This window comes from Drosophila kikkawai, chromosome X, assembly GCF_030179895.1.
Source record: "Drosophila kikkawai strain 14028-0561.14 chromosome X, DkikHiC1v2, whole genome shotgun sequence".
In the NCBI taxonomy this organism is placed as follows: Eukaryota; Metazoa; Arthropoda; class Insecta; order Diptera; family Drosophilidae; genus Drosophila; species Drosophila kikkawai.
Genome location: NC_091733.1, coordinates 20,828,417 through 20,855,631, shown reverse-complemented (window position 1 = coordinate 20,855,631; position 27,215 = coordinate 20,828,417). Strand labels below are relative to the sequence as shown.

General features: G+C 41.8%; 2 protein-coding genes and 1 long non-coding RNA gene across 6 annotated transcripts in view; 1 reads left to right on the top strand and 2 right to left on the bottom strand.

Moving 5' to 3' along the window:
* Nucleotides 1-274: 274 nt before the first annotated feature.
* LOC121502061 (uncharacterized) overlaps nucleotides 275-27,215 on the bottom strand; it is a 95,155-nt gene continuing 68,214 nt past the window's right edge. Inside the window, exon 3 of the long non-coding RNA XR_011445629.1 lies at nucleotides 275-710. This is a non-coding gene — a long non-coding RNA (uncharacterized lncRNA). The remainder of the gene's footprint in view (nucleotides 711-27,215) is intronic.
* DAAM (disheveled-associated activator of morphogenesis-like protein) lies at nucleotides 392-25,566 on the top strand. Its single transcript, XM_017180986.3, has 11 exons — nucleotides 392-531; nucleotides 18,522-18,674; nucleotides 18,748-19,653; nucleotides 20,980-21,948; nucleotides 22,019-22,196; nucleotides 22,261-22,956; nucleotides 23,020-23,225; nucleotides 23,296-23,441; nucleotides 23,500-23,661; nucleotides 23,727-23,890; nucleotides 23,953-25,566. The coding sequence occupies exons 1-11, from the start codon at nucleotides 484-486 to the stop codon at nucleotides 24,855-24,857; spliced, it is 4,533 nt and encodes a 1,510-aa protein (XP_017036475.1). The 5' UTR covers nucleotides 392-483; the 3' UTR covers nucleotides 24,858-25,566.
* LOC138929182 (uncharacterized) lies at nucleotides 3,406-5,683 on the bottom strand. Of its 4 annotated transcripts, none has more exons than XR_011445628.1 (2): nucleotides 5,518-5,683; nucleotides 3,406-3,765 (listed from the first exon to the last, which is right to left on the bottom strand). XR_011445628.1 is itself a non-coding variant. In XM_070288435.1 (2 exons), the coding sequence occupies exons 1-2, from the start codon at nucleotides 5,571-5,573 to the stop codon at nucleotides 3,512-3,514; spliced, it is 315 nt and encodes a 104-aa protein (XP_070144536.1). In that variant the 5' UTR covers nucleotides 5,574-5,645; the 3' UTR covers nucleotides 3,473-3,511. The 4 variants fall into 4 exon arrangements, 2 of the variants coding, with proteins under 2 accessions (XP_070144536.1, XP_070144537.1); XR_011445627.1 differs by lacking the exon at nucleotides 5,518-5,683 and adding an exon at nucleotides 4,152-4,551; XM_070288435.1 differs by having other exon boundaries at nucleotides 3,473-3,770; nucleotides 5,518-5,645.

The following is a 27,215-nucleotide window of genomic DNA, read 5'->3' as shown; positions in this document are numbered from 1 at the left end:
CGTTTTCGGCACCTGTCGCCGTGACTCTATCTTGGCCAACTTCTTCGGCTCGCTGCCGACGCAGACGTCGCCGCTGCCGCTGCCGCTTTCTGGCCAGGCTGAAGCCATCGCTGTGGGCACGTCTTGAGCCCGCCGACTTGGAGCGCTGCGTTCAATGCGCTGCCAGCCGTCGATAAGAACGCACGCGAGTCACTTGCTCCACCGGTTGCCAGGTCGAAGCAAAAGCTATAGTCGAAGCTAAAGCCAGAGCTTAAATTGAAACTGAAACTAAAGGCAAAAAACTGAAACTAACAAATCAAAATCGGAAAAATTGGAATACGCGCGCGCGTGTATATTTCATAAAATACATTTTTTTGATTAATTTTTTGTCGAGAGAGCGCAAGCAGTGTGTGTGTGTTGAGTGTGTGTTGTGCGTGATGTGTGCGAATCTGCAAAAGTTATAGTTCTCCGATCCGGGTCCAGTCCAGCACACGGTGGATCGCCATGTCGGCCAAGAACCAAATGAGTGTCTTCATGGAGAAGATCAACACGGTGAGTTCTTGGAGATTAAAGATTGCAGATCTGCCAGGGATTATATATACCATAAATGCATAGCTTTGAGGTCTGCCTCTCTGTGGGTCTCTGGGTCGCGATCCACTTGAACCTCCAACGAGTGCATCTTTCACACGAATTAGCCTCGGTTAATGCGGCAAAACAAAGTTGAGATTCAGCTGCACAGCGAGAAATATAGATTAAAAATGGGGAATGTTAAGAAAATTATTATTAGAAATATATGTCAACTGAATTTTAAGATTTAAAATGGGTTAAAAGTTTATAAATTTAAGGAATATTTTGAAATTACTAGGAATATAGAGAGTTACAAAAAATAATAATATAAAAAAAAATAATAGTTTCTTTAATTGGTATTTTCTGTAATTAAAATGTTATAGGTATTAATATAGATATTACTTTGGGTATTATTTAAGGGATTATATCTAATATAATTATATATAATTATATCTATTATAATTTCTGAAAAAGATGATATTACAAATTTTAATAGAAATTATTATTGATATATACTATTATAAATTTTAATTTGAGTATTTTTACAAATATTCTTATAGATATCATATTCCTAGAGGTATATATATGTCTTAAAGGTATTTCACTTTTTATTTACAAGTCAAGAGCTATTAAAAAATTACTTAGGTGATTAAGCATTCCCTACAAAATGACTGAATAAATAGGGCATTAACCTAATAAATTTAATGACTAGTCTCACTTCCTTTATTAAACAAAATTATATGGTTAAATCTCTTTGTTTAGCCTTCCTTTTAAAATTAAATTTTAAGACTTACAAGATATTTAAATTGCAAAATTGCAATAATTTTACCAGTAAGAACCCCCAATTGTTTAATTTCAAAAACCCCCATAAGGTCAAAATGCTTTTAAATAATAAGATAAGCCAAGGACCTTGTCACTTTTCCCCTATCCTTTCATTTACCAATGCCTAAGCAACATAGTTCAAGCTCAAAGAATCTTTAAGGGAATCCCCTTTGGGGCATTTCTAGGGTTTTCCAACCTGAAAAAAAACACACTACACATTCAGTGGGCCAGAGAAGGACAGAAGAAGAGGCCGTCTTACCTGACTCTCACCTGACCAACAATTTGGCGTCATTTGCATTCAAAAGTGTCGCCTGGCCGCTCATAAATAAATGAAATTGAAATTTTTGCGCCTCAGTTTTCCCAATTCCCCCCCAAAGACCGTCGCGAGTCCGCTGTCCGCTGTCCGCTCACCGATCTCCGATCTGGACGCATTTTGATTGCGGTGAAACGAAAGTGAAATGCGCCCCAAACGAAATTAAGTGCCTCTACCTCTTCTGCTGCCCCTGCCCCTGCCCCTGCCAATGGCTCTCCCTCCGCTTCAATCACCCCACTCCCTTGATTGAGTGCGCCTCAATGAGCTTCAATTCAATTGAATGAGCTGACGAAATGGCGCGCACCGCATAGCAAACATAAAAACATAAAACAAAAATCAAACAGAAAACAAAAAAACAAACAAGTGGCCAAGTGCCCTGGCTGTGGAGAAAAGGGGGGTTTTCTTTTTATTTTAGAAGGGGCTGTGAGCAGTGGCGGGCTTTGCGAAGGGGGTTCTAAAGAAAGCACATGTAAACATATTATTTTGAAATTACATATTATTTAGATTGTTATTCAAGACTTACATATATTATTAAATAATAAATTAGATAATTTATCTTGTTTCTTTATTATATATATGTTGATATCGAAACCTACGAACGACTGTATTTTTAATGTCCACTTTAAAATCTGAGTTGGGCAGTTCTTGAGTTTTTGCAATGTCTCGTATTCTAAAAGAATGTTAAATGGTAATAAGGTCTGTAAAACTGTTTTTAGGGTGATTATAATTTTTTTTTAAATATTTTTAACCCAAAAGATAAGTACCAGTTTGGCAGTTTAAAGTTAACTCTTACTTGACAGCCAGTTGAGAATTAATTAAGCTAAGGAATTCCTATTAATTCTCTGTTTATTTATTCTAATAATGAAATTAATTGAAAGTTATAGTTCAGAGGAAGACACAATTAACTAACAGTTAGCAGATTACTTTGACTTGACAGACAGTTTAGATTTAACCCCCACATATACCTTTGAGTCAAGCCATTATTTCTATCTATCAGTTTATTCTGGTCCCAGAACGAACAACTTGAAGTTAGTCTGTTTATAAAATTCCCTAAAGATATATTTTTTATTTTTTGGAGGCTTTGACTCCCCTTTTCGATAAAGCCCCTCCTATGTCTCCGCCACTGAACGTAAAGGTGCAGTGCAGCGTCTAGTATTTGTGCAACAGTAATTAATTAGTAATAATTTTCGGTTGCCTTTTTGTGCGAGTGTAGAAATGCTGATGAGGAGGCCCAAAAGCCCAGGCCTGGCTACGTTTGGCGAGGATTGAGCAATGCAAAGTCTTAAGAGCCCCTCCTCTCTATGAAAGCCACCCCATTTCCCTGCTACTAGAGAGAGAAAGAGGTTCCGTTAACGAGCTAGGTGCAAGAGGAGAACGGGGGAGAAGGTGGATTTTCTGGCTTGGCTTAGGCGTACTTTGAGATTTTTTTTATGATTTAATTTATTTATTATTTGTTTTATTTACTATTTAATTTATTTATTTGATTGATTTATGCAAATTCCATTTAAGCCAATTAATCAATACTCTGCTTCTGGCAATAATTTCTTTAAAAAAATCTTTAAAAAATAAAGAAACAATGGTAATAACTCCATTGTAGAATTTATTATGAATCTGAAACCGTCCAAGGTTGAATATGAAATGGCATTTATCGCATATTTTACACCGTCGCGAATGACACAACACCTTTTTGCTTGATCTGAAATGTCATAATATCACCTGTCCGTCCTACGCTCTGCTTCTGCTCCCCTTTCCCGTTTTTATTTACCCTTTTTTGTTGTATTTTTTTTTTTGCATAAGAACTTTAAGCATTTATTTCCTGGCGACTTTCGCTCACTTGACATTCTGCGGGCTTGGCCTGAGCCACTCTAGGAGCCGAGGCCTGACACATGTCGACATGGAACTGCACTTTGGTGTCACAAATCGCACCAGGGAGTAGGCTGGACGGGATGCGGTTAGGCAATAAGTAACGGCGGGTTCCGTTGTGACGTCAACTACCGCAATCTGCGCTAGAATTCGAGCTGAGCTTTCTCCGGGTTGCATAATCCGCATCTGCATCTCCAGCTCCATCTCCATCTCCTCGAAAACTAAACTAAAAAAAAAGAAATAAATATAAAAACCCGATCTCGTTGAGCCACTGGAACTGGTTCGTCTTGTCTGCTCTGGCGGTGGCTCCAAACCAATCTCGTCGTCTGGCGGTGGCCACCTCTGGTCGCGATATATATTTATGACGTAAGCCGCTGGCGGATTCTAAGCCCGCCCGCCAGACTGACATTGGCCTAGCCCACCGCTGATCAGAGAGCTCCGGGGGGGGGAGTCCGAGTCGCCGGCAGACGACGGACTGGATTCTCACGAGTGGAGCTTGGAGCTTGGAGATTGGAGCTTGGAACGGAGTGCCCGAATGTGCGGAATGTGGGCCACGTTAGTGGATGGATGGATATCTGAATTATCGCACCTGCTCACCTCCAATTACCTCCTATTTATCTCCATAGTCGGGCTTGTTTCTCACCATCTTGGAGGCTTTTTTTTAATTGAGTTTTTAACTTGAAACGATCTGGCATTTAATGTTTATTACAGTTTTTAATGGAACTAGCTTTAGTTTTGCATATTAATTTTGATATTAAGTGATAAGAGCGGCTTTATAAAATCCTTTAGCTATAGAGTTTTTCATAATAATATAATAATGGTATAGTAAGGGGATTTATAGAGGCTATTTTGGGCTTTAAAGGCGCTTATTGTGGGTCTTAGGGGTGAAGTTTTCCTAACAATTGATGGTATTTAAAGAAGAAATAAGAAAAATTGTGAAAAGATCGGATTTTCAAATCTTTTAAAAGTATTTTTTAATTATAATAGAATTTTTAAGAATTGTTAAAGGTGTGTTTAGCACCTTAGAGGTTCTGTTGTCCGCAGAATTTAAGGTATTTAGAGTTGAAATTTTGTAAAAATGCGAAAAGATTGCATTATTAAATCCTTTTGAAGTAGTTTTTAATTATAATTAAATTTTTAAGGATTATCAAAGGTCTGTTTTAGGTGGTGTTGTGCTCAGAATTTAAGGTATTTAGAGCTGAAATTATAAAAAAAATGTGAAAAGATTGCAATTTTACACCATTTAGTTAAAGTTTTCCATTATAATTAAAATTATAAGGAATAAATGCTGGCTTTTGTAAATATCATTAAATGGAAGAAATAACGGAAGAATGAAAAAATATTAAAAATACATTATTAAATCCCTTAACTATATTTTCCCATTAAAATGTAAGTTTTTAAACAGCTTTGTGCTCAGATTGTGTTATTTGAACTTCAAATTAAATGGTTTCCCCTTAAGAAATTGCACTCATTTCACATCCATTTTGATGACCACGATCTTTATTTTTCTGCTGCGCCATTGTGCACCCAACAGGTAGCATCTAGCAGCCAGAGCATCTAGTCAATAATCCGTAATCCACACTCTCTAGGTAATCCTAGACAGACCGCCAAGGTCCCCCCCAGTGGCGACCACATCAAAGAGGGCTAGGTAACTGCTTCCCGATAACGGATCACGTCACGGGAAGCTCTCTGACCCATTTACATTTAGCCAAGAAATAAATTGTTTATGGATATATAAACATTTTTTTTTTGGGCCCCAAATACGGAAGCCATGTAATGCTAATGAATCGAGCTGTGAACCAATGCGAAAGCCAACAAAACCGGGCCCAGGCACATGGCCAAAACTAGACTGGGAACTGGGAACTGGGATTGTAACTGGGAAAGAGCTGTAAGTGTGTCGGGGGAGCTTGTAATAATTTCCTGTCTCTGGCTTGATTTGCATGCCAGCAGTCCGAGTCTCTCGCTTGACTTACTTAATCAAAACTAATGCCAAAAGATACTCGAGTATCTGCGATGTAATGCGATCCATTTGCTGGCCACCTACGCTCTCTCAAACTTTCCAGGGTCCGATTGAAATTAAATTGAAATTTATGCGGACACGAATTAGCCGCCGCCGCCGCCGACGACGACTCAAGTCTAATCAACTGGAGATACATAATTCGTTTGTTTTCGCCTTTTGGCAAGTGAAAGTGCCTTGGCTAAAGCTGGCTAGCTGGCTGGCTGGCTAACTGCTCCTCTGATAAGGCATCTCTATGGGCTACGAGGCTATCTGCTAGCTGCACTGTAAGAATAAGATCTTGAATTAATTGGAAACAATTAAAAGGAGAAGCTTCAGGAACTAAAAAGCCTTTGTTTATGCCAAAAACTAGCTAATTAAAAGGAAGAAACTTAAATCAATGGCTTAATATATTTATTATATATTTTTTAAAATTTTTATATATTTTTTTAATTTTTGTATATTTTATTTATTAATTTTTATATATTTTTTTACATTTATATATATATATTTTTTAATTTTTATATATTTTTTTAAGTTTTTATATATTCTTATAAATTGTTTTTATATATTTTTAGATATTTTTAGATATTTATTAAATATTTTTATATATGTTTATTTACTTTTATATATTTAAAAATATTCCTAAATTCCCACCTCTTTTAAGAATATATCTCACATTTCCTCTGTGTGTATTTAGGGTATTTGCACATGTGTTTTTTTGTGATAAGGCCTCTACTACCTAAGGTACTGTGTCTCTGGGCCTGCAAATCATTGTCAGTGTCAAAACGAACGTGTAAACATTCGCAAAACAAGGCAAATAAAACGAAAGAGTATATATTTTGGCTGAAAGATAAGAGAGTCTGGAGACGAGACGCAACTAAGGCGTATAACCCAGTAGAGGCCAGAGTTCTGAAATGAAAAGATGAAGGCCAGGACAATAGACTTGTCACAACCAAAAGGAGATCAAGATCAAGGCAAAGACCCAAGCCGAATCCAACCCCAAACCGAAACCCAAACCCAAACCCAAGTCCAAGTCCAAGTGCAGGTGCATGGAGTAAAGAGGCCGCCGCGCAGAAACAAGGTAAGCGGTGGGATTGAGGCGAAGGAGTGGAGATTCTCCGCTTTGGAGATGGATGGCTGACCCGTTGACCCCCAGTCGCCGGCAACTTTCCACAGGAGCTTCAAAGTTTTCTTCGTTGCCTGATTTCACTTGGCACAAACAAAAAAAAAAAAAAAAAAAAAAAAAAAAAGATAAAACGACAAACAAAACGAGAAATTGGCAACTTAATTTACGGCATTCAATGGTCCCTGCTCACGATCGGCGATCTTCTGCTTTGTTTTTCCACCTCTCCTCCCCCTCCCTAAACATTTCCATTTTCATTTTCACTTTCGTTTTCGCCTCGTTTTCGTTTTCAATTTGTGTGTTTTGGGGTTTCGCTCAACTTGGAACAGCTCCCGACTCCCCAATAAACACAATAATCATGGTAAGCGGCCAGTCAGTCGGCCATCCATCCACCAAAAAAAACAGGTTGCCGAAGGTGGCCGGATGCCCAGCGGAGAGTCAGAGAGACTCAAGACTCGAGACTCGGAATTTTCGGATGCCAAACGAAAGTGAAAACATTCGCCAAGAAGCCGGGCAGAGGAGTTTAAAGCTAAAGCTAAAGCTGAACCTCTCTTGCATCTGAAATAAAAATTGAATTTAAATAAATTTCGTATGTTAATTGCAGAGACCAGAGTTTCCCCCCCATTCCCAAATTCCCATTCCCATCGAAACTGAAACTGAAACTGTAAATTTCAAGTTTTCCTTCTGTTTTTCAGCTCTTTTTCTTTATTTTATATATTTTTTTTGCGAATGCCTCGGCGGCTTACTTGAATTAATGAGGGTCAAGATACTTGGGCTATGCTTTCGGTTTTTTCGATTTTCGATTTTTCGGTTACTGCGAGACTTGTGAGACTTTTGCTTTCTACGATCGATACGAAACGGGGAGAAATATTGGCACGTGGCGAACAAGTGAAGCTAATGAAACGCATTCATTGGAGGCCTTCCTTTTAGCCATCCATCCAGCTATCCATCTATCCATCTGTGGAGGTCAGACTGCAGGCTGATTGCAGTTTCAATTGTTAGCTGACCTCCAGATGCCTCTATATGGATGATGGATGTTGGATGATGGGTCTTGGTGTACGGTTACTGGATGATAAATGCTGGATGATGGTTACTAAAAGATTGAAAGTGAAGGAATATGGAGCTGGGGAACCTCCTTAGTGACCTACTTTTTTTTGCGGAAAAAGGAATTGGATATTAATCTACGTTTAATAAAAATATTAAACATTTCGGAAGCAATTAAGATATTTTAAAAATAGCTAGATAACTTCTACTTTGCTTAATTATTTTTCTTAATTTGTATTTCAAAGAATGACACCCAAAAATTCAAGTTCCTAATTAAATTATAAAAATAATTCTCCTATAATTACAACAAAAGAACTCCTAATTCTAAGCTCTTAGTATTCCCTTATTCCCACTTCCAATATTCCCAATTTCGAACATAAACCTCTTACATTTTATCCAATCCAGACAAATTCTGTCCACAGATGGTTGGAAATTAAGAGATCGATTACCAACTGGCAGCATTACCAAATGGAATGATCTCACCCCACTGGCCTTTAGCTCATTTGTTCGATATCTGTATCTGTTGTATCTGTATCTCCATCTCTATCTCTGCCTGTATCTTTAGCTCCAATGCAGCAGGCACACCAATTATTTTTGGCTCTTTCGTTTAGGCAAATTAAATTGCCAACGCCAAAGGTGAATGAATATCAAAAGAAACTTGTTTCTGGCCTTTTTCTCTCCATCTCTATAGAGCGGGCTTTTCTTGGTGGACTTTTCCTTCTGTTGCCGGCTTTTTGGCTTTGGTTTTCATTTTCGTTTTTGTTTTTTATTTTTTATTTTGTATTTTGTATTTTTTGTTTTTCTCTCTCTTTACCTCTCCGTTGGCTTTGCATTGTTTTGAATTAATAATTTATATCGACTTTTTATAAGCGCCCGCGGCGCACATCAATTGATTTACCGGATTAGCATACCAAAGCCGCAGCAGCATACATACTTCATATATGTGTGTATATATATATATATAACCGACTCTTTATCGATATGATCCGCCTGGATATCTCTTTTCGTTTCTTCGATTACTTTTTGGGTTGAAAAATTATTTGCAATTTATGAAACGCGTTCGCTGAGCACACACAACAAGCAGCAGTAATAACGACGACGACGACGAAAGTAAAAGTTCAATTAAATAAAGATAAATTGCACAACAATTGTTGTCGTTGTTGTTATTGGAGTTGTTGTTGATGTAGTGTAGTGGTTGAGACTGGAGTATTTTTTTTTAGGCCTGTAAAAGAGATGTCGATGTGTGACAGCGACCTTTACATAAGGCCTTAAAAATTGGAATATGTATTACTTAAAAAAAAAAAAGCAAAAAATTTTCTGATTTATCAATACTCCAATTGTTGTTGGAATAGCTATTGGTGTAGTTGTTGTAATTATTTAAAAGAATTTTATGTGTTGTCCTAAAGACTTTAATATTATTTAGCATAATAAATTCACATATACCTTTTCTGATCAATCAATTCCTTAAAATTTGGAATATTTATCATCCGAAAAAAAGTGCAACTAAAAATATTCTGAATCAATAATCCATTTGTGGTTGGAATTGCTGTTGGTATAGTTGTTGATGTGTGGCCCTTAAAATTTAAATATTAATAAGCATATTAAAATTACTTATACCTTTTCTGATCAATCAATAACTATAGTATTTCAAATTATTACAACCATCGTTATTTAAGGTTCTAGCCAACTTAGAACCCAGCTCAGAACTGAACACGCGAACCTGTTGCAGCCACAACTATGCTAGTTACCAAGCCTAAATCAAGTGGCAGGAATGCGGAATAAATGTCATGATATGAAAATAATGAAAAAAAATAAATAAAGAAAAAAATTTAAGTTGGAGTCAAAGTGGGAGAAACCCAGGCAAAAGCCTAAGCATGCACTCGTGTATCTAGCAGTTACCGCCAAACAGCTCATTTAGATCTCGCTGGATTCGCACTCGGACTCGGGGGGTAGCCACAAACTGGTTTCCCGGCCCAATGTGGATCAGTTGGATATACTTGGGGGTGTACTGCAGCATGACTTGAAACAAGTGCAAGTCTCTCAAATAAACAAAACTAAGCTAAGAATCCAAACTCCGAACGTTTAAAGTCGATGTCATTAGTGCCTGGCCAGATAATTAATTGCTGCACTTCGAGGTTCGAGTAAAAGTCTCTAAGCCTTAGTTCTTCCGTAAAAAGCCAGAAGGCCGAGTCCGAGTCCATCTGCAATTAGTTTGAAGCGAACCACTTCCCACTTCTCACATGCCACAAGCTAGTTGGCCAATTAGGCCCATATTATTGGCCTATAATTAGCCAGCAAATATGGCCTCAATGACTTCCCGGGGGGGCGCCAAGTTGCCAGAAGGCGAAGAGGGCCCCTCCCCGAGATCACCATTCCAGCGCACATTTTGTGGCCTCCTAAACTTTAAATGTCAGTCGTCGTTGTTGAATTGCCAGTCCCAGATTTAGTTTCAGTTTTGGTTTGGGTTTAAGTTATTTTGGAGAGGCTAAGCTAAGCTTTGAGGGAAATAAGTTTCGAAATATTCAAAATACAATTATAGGTTACAAAGCCTGAACTAGAGGATTTTTTACCAGGCAAAAAAGAAGAAACTCAACATAATATATGGCTTTTTTTCATATAACAAAAAATTTTCTGATTAATCAATATTTAAATTATTTAATATCATTACACCCAGAGTGATTAAACTTAGGACAAAACTCAGGGTTCATTTAAATTATGATAAACTTTACAACAATTATTGTTGAAGTGACTGTTGGTGTCGTTGTTGTAGTTAGACGTAATATATGCCTCTTTATATAACAAGAATTTGCAGATTAATCCATATTGTTAAGTATTTAATATCAATATAAACAGAGTTTTAACAAACTTTCAGCGTTAATTTAAATTATGATAAATTTTACAATTATTGTTGGAGTGACTGTTGGTGTAGTTGTTGAAGATAATAACATCTGCTTGAAAACCTAACTCAATTCCCGTGACAATAAACCATAATCGGAGTCTGCAATTAAGTTTTAGCTCAGCTCATACCCCCTTTTGAGCTTCACAGCTTTACTTCCTGATCCGTCTGCATTTTGCGATTATCTCCGCACATTCTTATCTGCCAATTGCACTTGACTTTCCATTTTGGCAGCTGTCCATCCGCCAATCCTTTGTCTCTCATCGCCGGACACCTTGCCGCGACCCTCATCATTTCACTTAACTTTGGGTTGCTTTGGGTTTCAGTTTCGGTTTTTGGTTTTGGTTTCGGTTTTGGTTTCGTCGGTGGTGCGATCGTTGTAATCACAATTAAAAAGCACTTTGCCAATCCGCTAACAACTTGTTGGACGAAAAAAGCCAAGACAGAGAGATGCGATGAGCGATGACCGTTGACATGTTTGGCATGTCCGCCAAGGAGGCCACAAGGGTTGGGCCAGAGCATGGACAATGGGCCGGCATAAGATCGATCCTCGCTTTTGGCCCAGGCAACAATTGACCGGCAGAAAAAGCTGAGAGAGGGGGAAAAAAAGCAGATTGCTAGGCTAAAACACAACCTCGGACAACGACGACAACTTCATCGGTGCATTTAGTGAAAGTTGATGCCCGCAGCAGGAGATGATCGCTGATCGCTGAGGTAGAAAAAAACACTTCCACTTTTTGCATACGTTTTTTTTTTTGTCTTGTTTTTCCTCCTTTTATTTATTTATGTCCCCCTTACACCCCCTTTGGGTTTCCCCCACGTCCGGGCTAAGCTGGCATTTAGTGGATTTTTGTGCTGTTTTTTTTTCGCTGATATTTTCCTCGACTCATTTAAATGGAAACTGCCGCTGCTGCTGCACCCACCTCGAGATACTCGAACTTTTGGCCATAAATTCTCGGCCTGGCCAAGAGATTGGAGCGCCTCCAGAGGGAGGCCGGGTGACGCCTATTCGGGCAGAAATATCAAAAGTTTAGATAAAGCCAAATACCAACTAGCTTCGAAGTTGGCCGAAATGTAAATGAGTCTCAGATTGCGACGCCGCTCACTTGTAGGATTTGATATCTACGTACTAAGTCGTTCCAAGGGGTTCAATTCGGGCCAAATTAGTTGAGATCGCGAAGCCAGAACGCAGCGGTATGGAATGGAATGGGAAGTGTGTGTCAGTGTGAATGCCATATTTCAACATGTCTCTGATAGATCATATAACCAAATTGTTGACTGCCCGATAGGATCTTGGATACTTAATAGCCATGGCATTAACTAGTACTAGTTTATATATATATATATTTTATATGTATATATTTTTAAAAATACTTGCTTCCCTTTTTCAGGCTACATTCCATCATCTAGTTTACGTTCCATATTTTGTTTATACTCTTTTTTATTATTATTATTAAGCAAAGAGGCGAATTTTGGAAGTAACAAATATATTATGTTCAGTTTATTCCGATTTCATCCGTTCGATTATTTGGTTTCCTTGTGTTTGATTTTAATTTTAGTTGCTTGTTAACCAATCTTTGATAAGTTTTCTAACTGATATTATATTCTTTATAGCTAAATGGACAATATTTGTTTAGTTCTTAACTAATTCTTAATATTTAATTCATTCTAGAGTTTATTTTGAAATACCAAGCTTGTTTAGTCCTGTTTGTTTCAATTCCAAGTGTTTCCTTATTCGATTTCCGCTTTTTCCCTCAACTAATTGTTAGTTTTTCAACTTTTTACTCATCTTTAGGCTATATTTGTTATCAGATTAATATTTTCGCTTTTTAACCTAATTTCACCAATTTACTGAGGTTGTCCTATGCTCCAATGATACATATTTTAGTTCCACGTTTCTTTCCATTCGTTTTTCATGTTGCCAGGACTTGATTGTTTAGTACTTTATTTCTTAATGCTTTATTTTTTATATATTTATTTTTTAGTATTTTATTTTTTAGTAATTTATTTTTTAATGCTTTATTTTTTTAGTACTTAATTTTTTAAATCTTTATTTTTTTGTAATCTTTTTAGTACTTTATTTTGTTATTATTATTATTTTGGCTCTTAACTGCAGGTGTTTTTGGCGCTTTCAGTTTCGATTTTGGTTTCTCTTTCTCGGGGGCACTGTGGAAGGGCTCTGTGCTGGAGGTGCTGGTGCCTGTGATTGGGGCTTGTGCAATATAATTTTATAATTTTAGCACCCGCATGCCTGATTACTCGATTACACCTACTTGTTTTCGTTTTATTCCGTTCGCCAGTTGAGTTCAGTTCGGTTTGGCATTGTTTTTGGCCTTGTTGTTGTTGCATGTAAACAACACCTTACATCTTACAATCTTACAACACCTTCACCACGGTCCAGCTGTTGCTGCTGCTGGTGTTTTGTTTTATTTTTTTTTTTAGCAAAGCCTTTATTTTCCGATTTTTTTTTGTCTGGCTTTCGTTTTGTCGCCGCTGCCAATCGGCCACAAAAACAGAAAATATATATATATATAAAAAGCGAAAACCTAATAAGTAATAACAACGGCGAATTTATTGTCAGCCTGCTTTGTTTACCTCCCAATCTAACAAAAGTATTTGTATCTGTCTCTGTCTCTGTGGCTGCTCACCCATGAATATCCCATGGATCCATCCACACACACACATAATTTTCCCGAGTTTTCTCGAGGTGCCAGTTCCGCATTTTCCGGTCTCTGGGTGCAAGGGATATGGGATATGGCTAAGCTAATGGCTGCCTTGGAAAGTATTTAAAACTGAAAGATATATAAATAAAATAATAGGAAAATAGTGTTTAGGTTTTTTTTTCTATTAATTATGTTAAATTTTTGTTTACTAATTAAAAAGTAATCTAACATCACAAAAAGCCAAAGAAAATGTATTCCAAGCAAGCTGAGATCATAACTCAAGCAATTAAAGCTTGTAATTAGTATTTATACCAGCAATATGCATTCTGGAAACCATAAAAAAAGGCTTAATATTGGTCTTAATATATTTTTTATTATTTATTTTATTTGTTTACAACTATTCAAGTCATAAAAAACAACCCTGAGCAGCATATACCCAGCTCAAATTGAATGTCTTTAAATTTTCCTTGGAACAATCTAGTTCTATTCCATAACAAGTCACCCATATCTTTTATCTAAAGCTAATCGCTAATCTGTTTCTGTCAACATTATATCTTATCTTTAGTTGCTAAGCCCCCAAGCAGCAAACAAAAAAATAATATTAATAATAAACTAAGAAGCTGAGCAAAAAAAAACAAAAAAACAAAAACAACCTGACATTTGAAAAGTGCCGCGCTGACAAATGCGCTAAAAATGCTGGCAATTAACTGACAACTGCAAATGAAATGCCACAAATCTCGGGCACCCAAGCCCCTCTACATAGCATATATCAAGCCCCAAACCCTGCTCCTCCTCCTCCTCCTCCTCCCTCTCTCCACTAAACGTTAGTTGGTCATAATGACTATTTTTGGACCGTGCGACGAAACGGCAACGAATGCAATTGCAAATTTAAGGAAAGCCGGCCAACGCTGCGTATGATTGATGCCTGCTAGTGCTCAGCTGCTCAGCTGTTTGGCTGCTTGGCTGCTGCTCCGCCTTTTGGAAAACTTGAAACGCACCAATAATTAACCACAACTCCATCACCATCTCACCATCAGCATTCAGTCTTGAGTCTCCACCTGAAAAGTGGGTAAAGATGAGCTTAAGTTGAAGTTGAGGAGAGCGATGCCTGATGCCTGATGGCTGTGCCAAAAAAGGAAAAGTTTCTGGCTGCTGCCGTTGCTGCTTTCGACATGTTTTCTTCATTTTCCTGGCATGCGGAAAAACTAGTTTTTCCTTGTCGTTTTCATTTTCATCTTGGATGCCACAGCAGCAGCAGCCGGCGAAGCAGCTGGCATTTGATGGATTTTTGGTCGTGTTTGTGGCAAAGGGCAGGCAAGCAGCAGCAGCAGCAGCTGCTGGCGAGGATCGGTAACACTTCCTGCTACTGCTGCTGCTGTTGCTGCTATCGTGGTCGTCACCCACTTGCCACACTTGCAACACTTCCATTTCCATTACCATTTCCATTCCATTTCACTTTTTAGCCCGATTATGAAGTTATTACGCGACTCGAGCAACGCTCTGGTGTGTGCCGAATGGTGGGTGTACTCGGAAGTGCATTTTTTCCTTGGCTGCCAGAGAGGGCGTGGCAAGCGGCAAGTGTGAAAAATGGAGGATCGGTTTGGGAGTAAAACAAGGGGAGGTGGTGTAGAGGAAGCCAGAGCCAATGGCAAACCCAGGAAACCAAACACAAAGTCCAAGGCCTTGTAGTCAGAGTCTAGCGGTGACCATTGCAATGATTTACAGGCCAGAAAGTAGGGTTGAGGGATATCGAGAGAAAAAGTCATATTTCATTTATCGATATAAATATCGAAGATAAGAGGAGATGGAAAATATCGAAAAGTATGAGATAAACGAAAAAATTGTTTAGGTAGATATTTTTTTTGAAAGGAAAAGTCTAAAATAATATATTGACAAAAATATCGGAGTTTAAACCTAGCGAATATATAATAAATTTATCGAACTTTTATCGAAATATAGAATTCAAAATTTATGATATATCTCTATTTCATTTATGAAAAAATTTGCCTTTTTATCGTTAAAATAAGCACTACAGAAATTCTTACTTGTGAGAACAAATAGAATATAGGTTCGATATATCCAACATACAATCGATTTATTGCACATATATATATAAGTATCGATCATTTATAGTGGAGATTAAGCACCTTACAGCTTAATTGTAGTTGAAATAAATATGAAAGAATCTGAAATCATCTATAAAAAACATTTTTAAACAACATTTTCAAGAATTCTGAACCAATGAAACACTAAAGAGTCTCTCACTCATTATAAATCTAAGCCAAAGGTAGATGTATTCATAATCGTATTCATATACCCCTAGTTTCTTTATGTCAAAACTCTTGTAATTCGATCCAAATTGGTATTTTATGTCGGTCTATTGACCCTTATCGTAGGCACAGCCTGTCCAAATATTTTTTGGCTCTAATTGTGGCTATTTACGGTGCCGGTACAGGTCGCGTCTGCGTCTAATTAGACCCACGCGCAGGCCAAAAGTGAGCCCAAAGCGCGGATTTAATTAGTGGAGAGCAGAGCGCGCGCGAGCCCACACGGTGCAGGCCGAGATTCAGAGACACCAAAGCCAAAGCTCTGGGGCTGAGTCTTGAGTCTGAATCTGAAGCTGACGTTGAAGCATTGACCTGATTTGTGACGGCGAAGACAGCCGTCGCGGAGACGAGGAGATCCAAGGCAGAGACACAGACAGAGTCGAGACGAGAGACAAGTGACACAGTCGGGACAGAGGCTGTCACAGCGGCAGCAGCCACAGCTGGCTTCGATTGGCAACTAGGGCGAGATTCGAGCTCCAAGATCGAAGCTCCCCCAGCGGGTTAGTGGGTGAAGCCAACTGAGAACTTTCAGAGAAGAAACTAAGGCTAATGAGCGACCCACTGAATTAAGTGCTCCAAAAATTATATATAAATTATGGGACTTTGGGGGTTAAGGAAAGACTAACCCGATTCCCAGTGATTAACCCCATTAAGAGTTCAACTTGGACTTAACACCCGTGTTTAATTATAATCCTTTGGCGCCAGTTTGAGGCGAGAACCTGTTCCGCCGATTGATTGATGGCCTGCTGATTGAGCACTCACAGCGGATTACCCAATCCGCAGTCGTTGAGCAAGTCCCACACGGCAACTCCAACTTCGACTTGAGATTCCACTCACTCGGAACGTAATGAAAGCAAATTAATAAGCCATCACCCGGCATTATGTGGGTATGAGTATGTGCCTCCTCCTCCTCGGCTTACGTCTTAAGTGGAGGTCTGGGCAGGCGGAGGACTGATCATGTGTGCAATGCAATTGCAATTCCCCCAACAACTCCACAGCAATTTGCATAACAAAGACTGGCAAGTGAGAGAGAGGGATGAGGAGGAGGAGTAACCTAACCAGGTAACCCGGGCGGTCGCTTGCTCCTCTCCCACACAAAAGTTGGATTTGAATTCGGTTCTGCGCCAGTTGCAACACGGATCACTGGCTGACTTATGACAGATTCAACAGTTGTAATGCTGTTTGTTTCTCGGTTTGTTTGGATTACCCACTATCTCGGTCTGTCTCTCGGTCTGTCCCTCGCCCACGCAGAGGAAAACCCACAAAAATCATATATATATATCTTGTCTCGGCAACTGTGCCACAGAATATGTACATATGCTGATTTTCCTAGACAAATTTGGAGTAGGCTCTGACACGACACGAAGCGCCCCCGGAGGTGACCTCCATATCCTCCAAGCGAGTGGGGGAAAGTTGCTTGTGCCGGCAATCGCGTGAGGGGATTTAGAGTGTGCTCCAAGACTTCTTAGGCTATTAAATCTTAAATTTATATTAGTTTAAAAAGGAAATTAAAAAGGAAAACCAACTTTAAAATGCCGAAATTTGTATACCCTTGAAGTTTGTAATGGGATCGAGGCATCAAATCAAAAATTGATCATAAACTAAGCCAAAAGTGACTTAATTTCAATTCGCAAATTTTTTGTCAATTTTTAGAAATTTGAACGATGTAGCCCCTTATTAAATTTTTAAAAAATGCTAAGCAAAATTGTTCTCTCTGAAACGTCTAGAAAGTCTCCTGTTAACGCTTATCAAGAATATATATGGTTTATGGGGTCGGAAATGACTCCTTCACTGCGTTGTGAACTTCTGACTAAGATTATAGATATCCTGGTATAATAATATAAGGTATAATAATAAGGGGTATAATAATATAAGGTTTAATAATATAGGGTATAATAATATAGGGTATAATAATTTGAACAGGACCTTAATAAAGCCAAAGCATAAAAAACCCATTATATATAGGGAAAAGGTACTTTAAACCTAAGTTTTCAATAAATATACATGAAACTCTTTTCAATTCAATGTTTTATTTATAGCTTTTCCTAATGCTTTGGTTGATTTTTTGATTTGTGTCTTAATTTTATCAGTCTGGGCCACAAATTCAGTTAAGACAGCATACTTAAGAATCTGAATTACACAAGACTTTAGTCTAGACTTGTACATGTTAGAGATGGGTGGAAAATAACGATATATACAGATACTATATCGATATCTGAGGAGGAGCATATATTAAAATAGCGATAAATGCGATGTTTAAGCGATAAATCTATAAGCTGTTTAATTATCACAGCAATTTTTCTTTTTAAAAATATCTTTTATGAAGATATTAATATTTAAACATTAAATGTAATTTATTTTTCGATATTTTTAAGTTCGATAAACACATACAACTACGATATTTTCGATGGAATATTGAGAAAGCTAGTTTTGCCGATATATTATATCGAATTTGTGTGCCCTCGATATGCTGTGTACATTCCCAGACCACATGCTAGTATTCCATTGACCAGATTTCCGATTGCAATAGCTATTGCATTGGTCTTCTTGGCTGGCCCGGTCTTGCCATGACTCGGTTTGGTGTTGGCTGGGTTTTGGCTTGGTTTCTTGGCCGCCGCCTGACTTGGCTGGCCGCCTTGGCATGCGGCACAAGCCACCACCACCAGACATATATAATGGGGGCTGGGGGGCACATAAAATATGTGGCTGTTGGGCCCGTTGACGGGCATTTGTCTGGCCAGACACCTCGCCTGTCAGCGGGAATTAGTGGTAGTTCTATCTATTTCTGCAACTTCTTTAGCTTCTAATGAAATATTTCATTTAAATGCTATTTTATTTACTCGTGTTATTATTAAATTTTCAATTGATAGACATTCTACTTAATTAAACTAACATCTTCTGCTCACTCTCTTGACCACCTTGCAGACCCTACAGTCGTGTCCCATCAGCGTGTGCATCAATGAGCCGGATACGCACAGTGCCAGCACAGAGATACTGCAGACCACGCCAGAGGGAACGCTAGAGAAGCCAAGTGTCAGCTCCAACGCAGCCACATCATCCTCTAAGACCTCCACAGCGGTAAGCAGGCATAGTTCTTGATCTCCTTACCCGACATTACATTCATTTCTCTTGTATTACCTTTCTTTTCCAGCTAAACGGCAACTGCATAGCCATCAATGGAGGAGTAGGCTCTTCAGGAGAGGCAGCCAACACTAGCACTGCGTCCGGAGTGACCAAGATAACGATAACCAGCGAGAATAGCAGCAGTAACAGCAGCAACAACAACAACAACAACAACAACAATAATACCGCCAGCGGAGCCAGCCACATCCAGAGTGGCTACAAGAACAGCAGCCTAGTGTCCATCACCAGCCTAAACAGCTGCAGTGATCTTAGTCAGGGCAGCACAGCCACATTGCCTCTAAGCAGCAGCAGCACCACCTCAATAAGCCCAGTCAACACTCATCCCTTGAGTCATCATTCCCAACAGAACAACTGCAACGGCAACAGCAATAACAACAGCAGCAGTAACATCAACAGCAACACCAACAACAGCGGCAGCGACACATCTTCCAATAATAATTTCCAAGAGCGATTTGACTTTGACCACTGGAAGGGCCTGCTCAGTGACTACAACTGCTTCCACGGACTCTATCGCTACTGGAATCAGTACAACGGACGGAGCAACACCAGCAGCAGCAGCGGCAGCAACAGCAGCGAAGGCAACCTCCAAGGGAGCAGCAGCAACGGCAGCCGCCGACAGCAGTCACAGTCAGACCATGAGAGCAACGGCCTGGGCAGCGGATCTGGATCCTTCTATACCCACAACATATTAGGCTATACCTTTAATTATCCCTTTGGCCTCAAGGAGGACGGTCTCGACGGCAACGGGAATTGTCACAGCAACACCAGTACTTTAGGCTTCAGGAAGTCCATAGCGGACAACGGGAGCAGCGGCAGCAGCAGTGAGACGCCGCTTCAGAAGCACTATCGTCAGCAGCAAAAGAAGAAGATGCCCGTGTTTAGGGGGAGGAGAGCCTGGTGTGGGTGCTTTAAGGTGAGTACTGATCCTTTGCTGGGGATTTTTCAAGGGAAATTCACACTGAATCAGAATTAGAGGCTTTAGTCAGGGGAATTTCGAGTAAAAGCCAGATATCGAGACCCATATAGTCTAGGAGAGAGTGCTCTGTGTGTGAGTACTCGAACTGAAGCCGAATCCGGACAAAGTCACGTGCGGAACTTCGGACACTTTGACTTGAAAGCCAATCGAAATCGGAGCCGGCACTTGAATCGGTCGCCAGTCTCGTTGGCTCTCCTTGTGCACATTCTGTGTCAGCGAATTTGTCAAATTGTGCACGACGATGTTGCATAAGAGGCGATAATTCCAATTGCCATGGGAACGGGCTGGTCGGAACGAAAGCCAGCTCAGAAAATTGCCAAAAAAAAATAAAAATAAAAACCTTAGTCTGCTGAGGAATTTGATTCTGCTCCGTGCCAGATAATTACTAGCCAGGCCAGGTTAATGTTCCAGCAGAGATTTGCCTAATGGGTTGGTTAAATAAATTACTAAATTAATTTCCAGTGTGGAGGGGCCAAAGTCTCAGCAAAGTCAACAGAGGACTCCCTTGAGATTAGTGAAGAAATTCCATTTAAATGCTTATCTTGGGGCAGCTTTATATTTAGAAATTACAAAGAAATTTTTTATACAAAATTATGTATTTTCATTCCAGTTTTTTTTATCAAGAGAGCTTAAGAATTTGAAGGCCGAATCTTTATTTAGTTTATTAATTATATTAATTGCAAAAAGCTTATGCAATTTGTAGTTTAAGGCCCTGAAAATGATTTCAAAAATACAAATAAAACTTCTTCATTTGATTGGTTCTGAATATCTGCCTTAACTAGTTGAGAATTTTAAGGCCATAACATAAGATTCTTGTTATTTACATGTAAATATTTTAACAACAGAGTATTATAACTTCATTCAAAGGCAAGTAACGCAGTGAAGGATTTATTTGCTTTATATTCTTTTATTTAGCTCTTTATAATTTAATATTTTCGTTCAGTCACAGTCAGATTCCAGAGGCTCTTGGCCTGATCAAGAGCCAGCTTTGGCAGAGTCTTTTTCCAAGAACAGGGCTTCCGTCGAACCAAGAACCCAGTACCAAGTACCCAGAACTTCTGGGGCACTGAGTCACCACCACCGAGTGGGGCAGTCACTAGTCACTGGCCAAGGGAAACAGCTGCAGCTGCTGCTGGCACGAGCGCAGCGAGCAGAACCGCTGCCTAAACTCGAGGTTGTCCCACCTGCTAATTGGACACGCACTGTTAACGATCAGAGATACTGATTGATTCTCCATATCCCCCTCTCTCCCCCCTCCCGCAGGACGATGAGCCACCCGAGATTTGTGTGGTGGAAGGGGCGTTCACCCTGCAGACGCTCACGCCCACCCAGCCAATGCCGGCGGTGGATGAGCTGGACAGCAAGTTCGCGGAGCTGGTGGAGGAGCTCGACCTGACGGCGCCCAACAAGGAGGCAATGCTGAGTCTGCCGGCGCAGAAAAAATGGCAAATCTACTGCTCCCGCAAGCTGCCACTGGACGCTGGAGATGGGCCCGATGCGGCGGCCATTACTCAACCGCCGACGGCGGAGCACTACATCGAGCGACTCAAGGAGCTGGTGGTGCATATATCCCTATCGCCGGAGGATTCACCCAGCCATGAGCTGGGCAACCGACTCGATGGTCATGCCGCCTTCGTGGACGCCCTAAAGACCGCCCTGCGTACCTCGACGCACAGCTTTGTGCTGCGCTTCGTGGAGCTGGATGGTCTGCCGGCTTTGCTCGATCTTCTGCTGCAGCTGGACATCCGGGTGGCCAATAGTCCGCTGCACACCAGCCTCATTGGCTGCATCAAGGCGCTGATGAATAACTCAATGGGACGCGCCCATGTCCTGGCCCATCCGACGGCCATCGACACGATTGCCCGTTCGTTGGCGGCGGACAACATAAGGACCAAGATCGCCGCTTTGGAGATACTGGGAGCGGTTTGTTTGGTGCCAGGCGGACATCGTAAGGTGCTGCAGGCCATGCTCCACTTCCAGGAATTCGCCACGGAGCGAACCCGCTTCCAGAGCATTGTCAATGACCTGGACAGGTCCACCTATGCTTATAGGGACAATGTCAACCTCAAGACGGCCTTGATGTCGTTTGTGAACGCGGTGCTTAACTATGGCCCCGGGCAAGAGAATCTCGAGTTCCGGCTGCATCTGCGCTACGAGTTTCTCATGTTGGGTATACAGCCGGTGATTGACAAGCTGCGGACGCATGAGAATGAGACGCTGGACAGGCATTTGGTGAGTCTATCAAAGGGATTGGTAGCTGGAATAACCTGGCTTAATATGTTCCCTCTCCTTCTGTTCCCAGGACTTCTTTGAAATGGTCAGAGCCGAGGATGAAAAGGAGTTTGCCCGCCGCTTTAATGAGGAGCATGTGGACACCAAGAGCGCTGGAACCATGTTTGAGCTGCTGCGCCGCAAGCTCAGCCACTCGCCCGCCTATCCCCACATGCTCTCCCTGCTGCAGCACATGCTCCTGCTGCCCTGTAAGTACTCTTCAGGATCCTGCTTAACCATCCCAAGCTAACTCTTATCCGTCTTCTTACCCAGATACTGGCCACTGCACGGAGCACTGGCTGCTGATTGATCGCGTGGTCCAGCAGGTTGTGTTGCAGGTGGAGCAGCGTCCTAGCAGCGACCTCATCTCGGATCCCGAGGACCCTGGGAAGCAGCTAAAGCTAGCCAGCGACTCTCCTGTACACGATCCCGATGTGGCTCCCCTTCAAATCGATGTGGGCAAGCTGGTGCGTCTGCTGGTCAAGGAGGAGCAGCTGACGCAGGCCCGCAAGCGTGCCGATGAGCTGGAGCGTGAGAACTTTGATGTGCAGTCGCGGCTGGCGAAGAAGGAGCAGGAGCTTGACCTGCGCATGCAGGAGAAGGAGGACCTGGAGACGGGTCTGGCGCGCATGCGTGAGCGCCTGGAGAAGGAGTCGGCCCAGCACTCGCAGGCGGTACAGCGGGCGCAGACAGCTGAAATGAAGGCGGAGGATCTGCAGCATCGCCTGCATAGCGAGCAGCAGGAAAGGGCAAGGCTGGAGCGCCTGGTCACCGAGGGCAGCATACCCGATGACCAGAAGGTGGCCGGCCTGACGGGGTGCAATGGGGCTGTGTCGCCACCACCGCCGCCGGCCATGCTCAAGGCCATACCGCCGCCACCGCCACCGATGGCGCCGGCCATGATGCCACCACCGCCGCCGCCCTGTCCGGGAGCACCGCCACCACCACCAAGCATGGCGCCAACAATGGGTGAGCTTGGAGTTTTATATATTTATTTATTTTGTATATTTATTTCTGTTCCTGTTTCTGCAGCTCCTGCACCACCCAAGGTGGAGCTGCCCAAGAAGAACGTGCCACAGCCCACGAATCCTTTAAAGAGCTTCAATTGGTCCAAACTACCCGATGCCAAGCTCCAGGGCACCGTCTGGAGTGAACTGGACGAGAGCAAGCTGTACAACAACATGGAGCTGGAGTCGATAGACAAGCTGTTTTCGGCCTACCAAAAGAACGGGGTGTCGGTGAGTCCCTAAAAGAGATCCTAAAGGGAATTTACCCATCGTAATGCTTCACCTCTTGCTCCTTTTACAGGCCACCGATGGCTCTTATGAGGATTTGCGTGCAACTGGCGGCAAGCCGGCCAAGCAAAAGGTGCTTTCAGTGATCGATGGACGCCGGGCCCAGAACTGCACCATTCTGCTGAGCAAGCTGAAGATGAGCGACATGGAAATATCAAAGTAGGAGTGTTCCCTAGGCACCTCTGGGTTACAAATACTAATTTCTATACTCTGACAGGGCCATTCTATCGATGGACAGCAATGAGCAGCTGGCACTGGACATGGTCGAGCAGCTGCTGAAGTTCACGCCCTCGGCGGAGGAGCGGGCCCTGCTGGATGAGCATAGCGAGGACATTGAGTCACTGGCCCGAGCCGATCGCTTTCTCTACGAGATATCAAAGTGGGTTTGAGAATCATCAAGGAGTTGTAGAAGTTTCTGAGCTCTTTCTCCCTTGTTTCTTGCAGGATTCCCCACTACGAGCAGCGGCTGAAGAGCCTGCACTACAGGAAGCGCTTCATGCTGACGGTCAATGACCTCATACCGCGCATCACCAGTGTGATGGAGGCCTCGCGCGAGGTGGCACGTTCCCGACGCCTGCGCAAGCTCCTAGAGCTGGTCCTGGCTTTGGGTAAGCTATCCTTCTCTTTTATTTTAGTTTCTCTATTAAATCCAATCTCAAAATATCCCCAGGCAACTACATGAACCGAGGAGCCCGCGGCAATGCCTCCGGCTTCCGTCTGGCCTCGCTCAATCGGCTGGCCGACACCAAGTCCAGTGCCGCCAAGGGCACCACCCTGCTGCACTATCTCGTCCAGGTCATCGAGCGCAAATTCAAGGATCTGCTGAAGCTGGAGGATGACATTCCGCATGTCCGTGAGGCTTCCAAGGTGTCGCTGGGCGAGATGGACAAGGATATTCAGATGCTGCGCACCGGCCTGGGGGATGTGGCCCGGGAAATCGAGTTCCATCGCAGCTCTGGCCCTGCCCAGCAGGGCGATCGCTTTCTGCCCGTGATGCGCGAGTTCCATGCCTCGGCCTCGGTCCGCTTTGCAGAACTGGAGGACAAGTTCCAGGACATGAAGACCCGCTTTGATCGCGCTGTCCGTTTGTTCGGGGAGGATGGTTCCGTGCTGCAGCCGGACGAGTTCTTTGGCATCTTTGATTCGTTCTTGGGCGCCTTTGCCGAGGCAAGGCACGACAACGAGAGCTTCCGGCGGCGCCAGGAGGAGGAGGAGAAGCGGGCCAAGCAGGAGGCGGAGCTCAAGAAGCGCACCATCGAGCGGAAGAACAAGACAGGGCTAATGAGCAGCGTGGCCCGCAATTTGGGCTTAAAGTCGGGCTCGCCCAACTCTGGACCGGATTCGCCAGCCAAAGGAGCCTCTGGGGGCGACAACAAGGGCGAGTTTGATGACCTTATCTCGGCCCTGCGCACGGGCGATGTCTTTGGCGAGGACATGGCCAAGTTCAAGAGATCGCGCAAGGCGCGCGTGCTCAATGGCAGCGGGGATACGGGACACACATCACCGCCGCGCCATGGCAGCCTGCAGCGGGAGGAGAGCGGTCGGGAGAGAGAGCGCACAGTGCGGCGCCAGTAGGGGCAAGGGGATGGGGATTAACCTCCCCTAAGTGTAACATAAAGTTGAATGTTATCGCAAGTATTTTTTTTATTTTTTTTTTCTCGCAAAGACACACACACACACACCCTTTTTGTAATTATTTATATATATTCTACCTACGATTTACGTATACATATATATATATTACACCTAAATATATATATAGCACATCCGATAAGTATATAATCTAAACGTAAAGCTCGGCTAATGCAAGCGTCAAACCAAATTTTTTACCATAACTCGAAAATCGACAAATCGCAGTGTAATTCTTAACTTAAAGTCTAAAGAGAAGTGTTACGAAGGAGATATATACATATATATATATATATATATATATATACATGTACGCCTATATAGTGCTTTATATTGCACCGATTTCATATATATAGACTCAGCAAGCAACTGGAAATCACCACCGGAGAGTCGGAGAGGAGCTCGCGGGCCTGCCATAAAGTCATGTTCATAATTAAGGTCTTATTGTTTGTTTTCTTCATCATTTTCTATATTTTTTTTTAGCACGAGATCCAGTCGATCGATCACACACAAAAACATAAAAACATAAACATTTTATAAAGCGCATCATAGGACGTGCTCTTCGCGTGCGGAGAGAAAGCTTCTTCTATTGGAAATTACACCCTAACTATTAACAAATTATAATAAACGATTATTGTGAATGAAATAAACGCAACTGGTTTAGTTTTCATGGTTCAATTGGGCAAATAAAAAGAGGTTATTAGCTGCAAAATTCTCTTAATACAAGGATTAATTAAATAATATAAATTCTGCTGACAAGACCCTAAGCCCCTCCATAAGGTTTTAATTCCCGATGAAGGAACGGAACCACCGAACACACCACCGCGGAGGAGCATCTATTTGTGCCGTCGCGTCGTTCGACCTTGGGTGCCAAACGAAATCGAAATGCTGGGAGGAGGAGGAGCAGATGGAGGTGGAGGCTAGCTCTAGCTCGCTCTTGGCATTATTTCTGTGTCATTTTCATTTGTTGACTTTTGCAAAATGCCGCATAAATCAAAACGGGCGCTGTCAAGGTCCCGCTGGGAAACTGAGGTCAGGGGGGGACCGGGGCCAGGGGGCCGATGAGGCGTTCCGTTGCTACTTCCGCGCCATCGACGACGCCTCTGACGCACTACGTCGAGTGCTGCTTTTGCTACGCCACCTGATGCCCCTTTCCAGCGGAGCAACGAAGGAGACGCCGCCGCTATGCGTGCGCCTTGGCCAGCTGCCAGTTGACAGCAGCAACGACGCCCCCTCGCCATACCTCCGCCCACTCCACGCTCCCTTCCCGCTTAATTGGCCCGCTTTCATGCCTGTCCATCTGCTGGGAAGGACAGGGTGGAGTGGGCAGTGTGGCGTTGCTCCTGGGTGGAGGGGGGGATATCAACAGAAAATAATTTTAAAAACTACAAACATTCTTAATTATTAAACTTCTGTTTTTCAAGTATTATTTTTTTATATTTTTAGTTATTGAGTTTTTAAACCATCATTAGCTAGACAACCACAGGGGAAATTATTAGTGGCTTAAGCCTCTGAATAAGGGGATATTTCCAAGCCACATTTTCAACAGCTAGTTCAGACACAAACCAAAGAGGTTGGCAAAAAGGAAAAGGGGAAATGTTGATCGTTAATTAAAAACAATAAACAAGAAAGAAAGCTAACTTCGAAAGGAAAAACTTTAAATACCCTTGCTCGTAATAATTGGATCAGGATCTTTTATGACTACGCCAAAAAAGCATTAATTTTAATTTGATAAACAGTTTTCTGCTAGTTTTTTTATGTTAACCTAATCTGCATATAACCCCTTATCAAATTTAAAAAAAAAATGGGTAAACAATGCGTTGCGAACTTTTTACCAGTATTATTATACTCTGCATGGGTATAATTATAGCATTAGTAATAATGCTAATTTAAAAATTTGAATATGGCCAGAAAATCTCCTAAATAGATAGCCTTAAAAATAGTTGCATTCAATTTGTTTTTGTTACGTTTATTAAATGTCAAAAAATCGAACCATCTATTATTAACCATCTTTTTCATAGTTACGAGTCTTCAGCAATCACTGCCTAAAAGTATACTAATTTGTGAAGTACTCTTAAATTGCAATTTAATTTCCTAAGTGTATATTGTTTTTTCCTTAATAAATACTTTTAGTAATGTACATAAACTTTATTTTTAATATTAGCATAATTAGGTAGGCAGCCAAGTCGTGAACCAAACTGGCTGTGACCATCCCCTTAATTCCCCCTATTTTCCGAAGACAAATGACTCTCTGAGGATGATGCCTGCCTGACCTCTATGCCGCTTACAAATTAGGAATATGCT

What these genes read in the sequence shown, in the direction of transcription:
- DAAM (XM_017180986.3), top strand. Translation starts at nt 484, where the DNA reads ATGTCGGCCAAGAACCAAATGAGTGTCTTCATGGAGAAGATCAACACG. An exon ending in GCACATGCTCCTGCTGCCCT is followed by an intron (nt 22,197 to 22,260) that starts GTAAGTACTCTT and finishes CTTCTTACCCAG; the next exon opens with ATACTGGCCACTGCACGGAG. An exon ending in TTTCTCTACGAGATATCAAA is followed by an intron (nt 23,662 to 23,726) that starts GTGGGTTTGAGA and finishes TGTTTCTTGCAG; the next exon opens with GATTCCCCACTACGAGCAGC.
- LOC138929182 (XM_070288435.1), bottom strand. Translation starts at nt 5,573, where the DNA reads ATGGATCGCATTACATCGCAGATACTCGAGTATCTTTTGGCATTAGTT. An exon ending in TTGGCATTAGTTTTGATTAA is followed by an intron (nt 3,771 to 5,517) that starts GTAAGTCAAGCG and finishes CTTTTTTTTTAG; the next exon opens with TTTAGTTTTCGAGGAGATGG.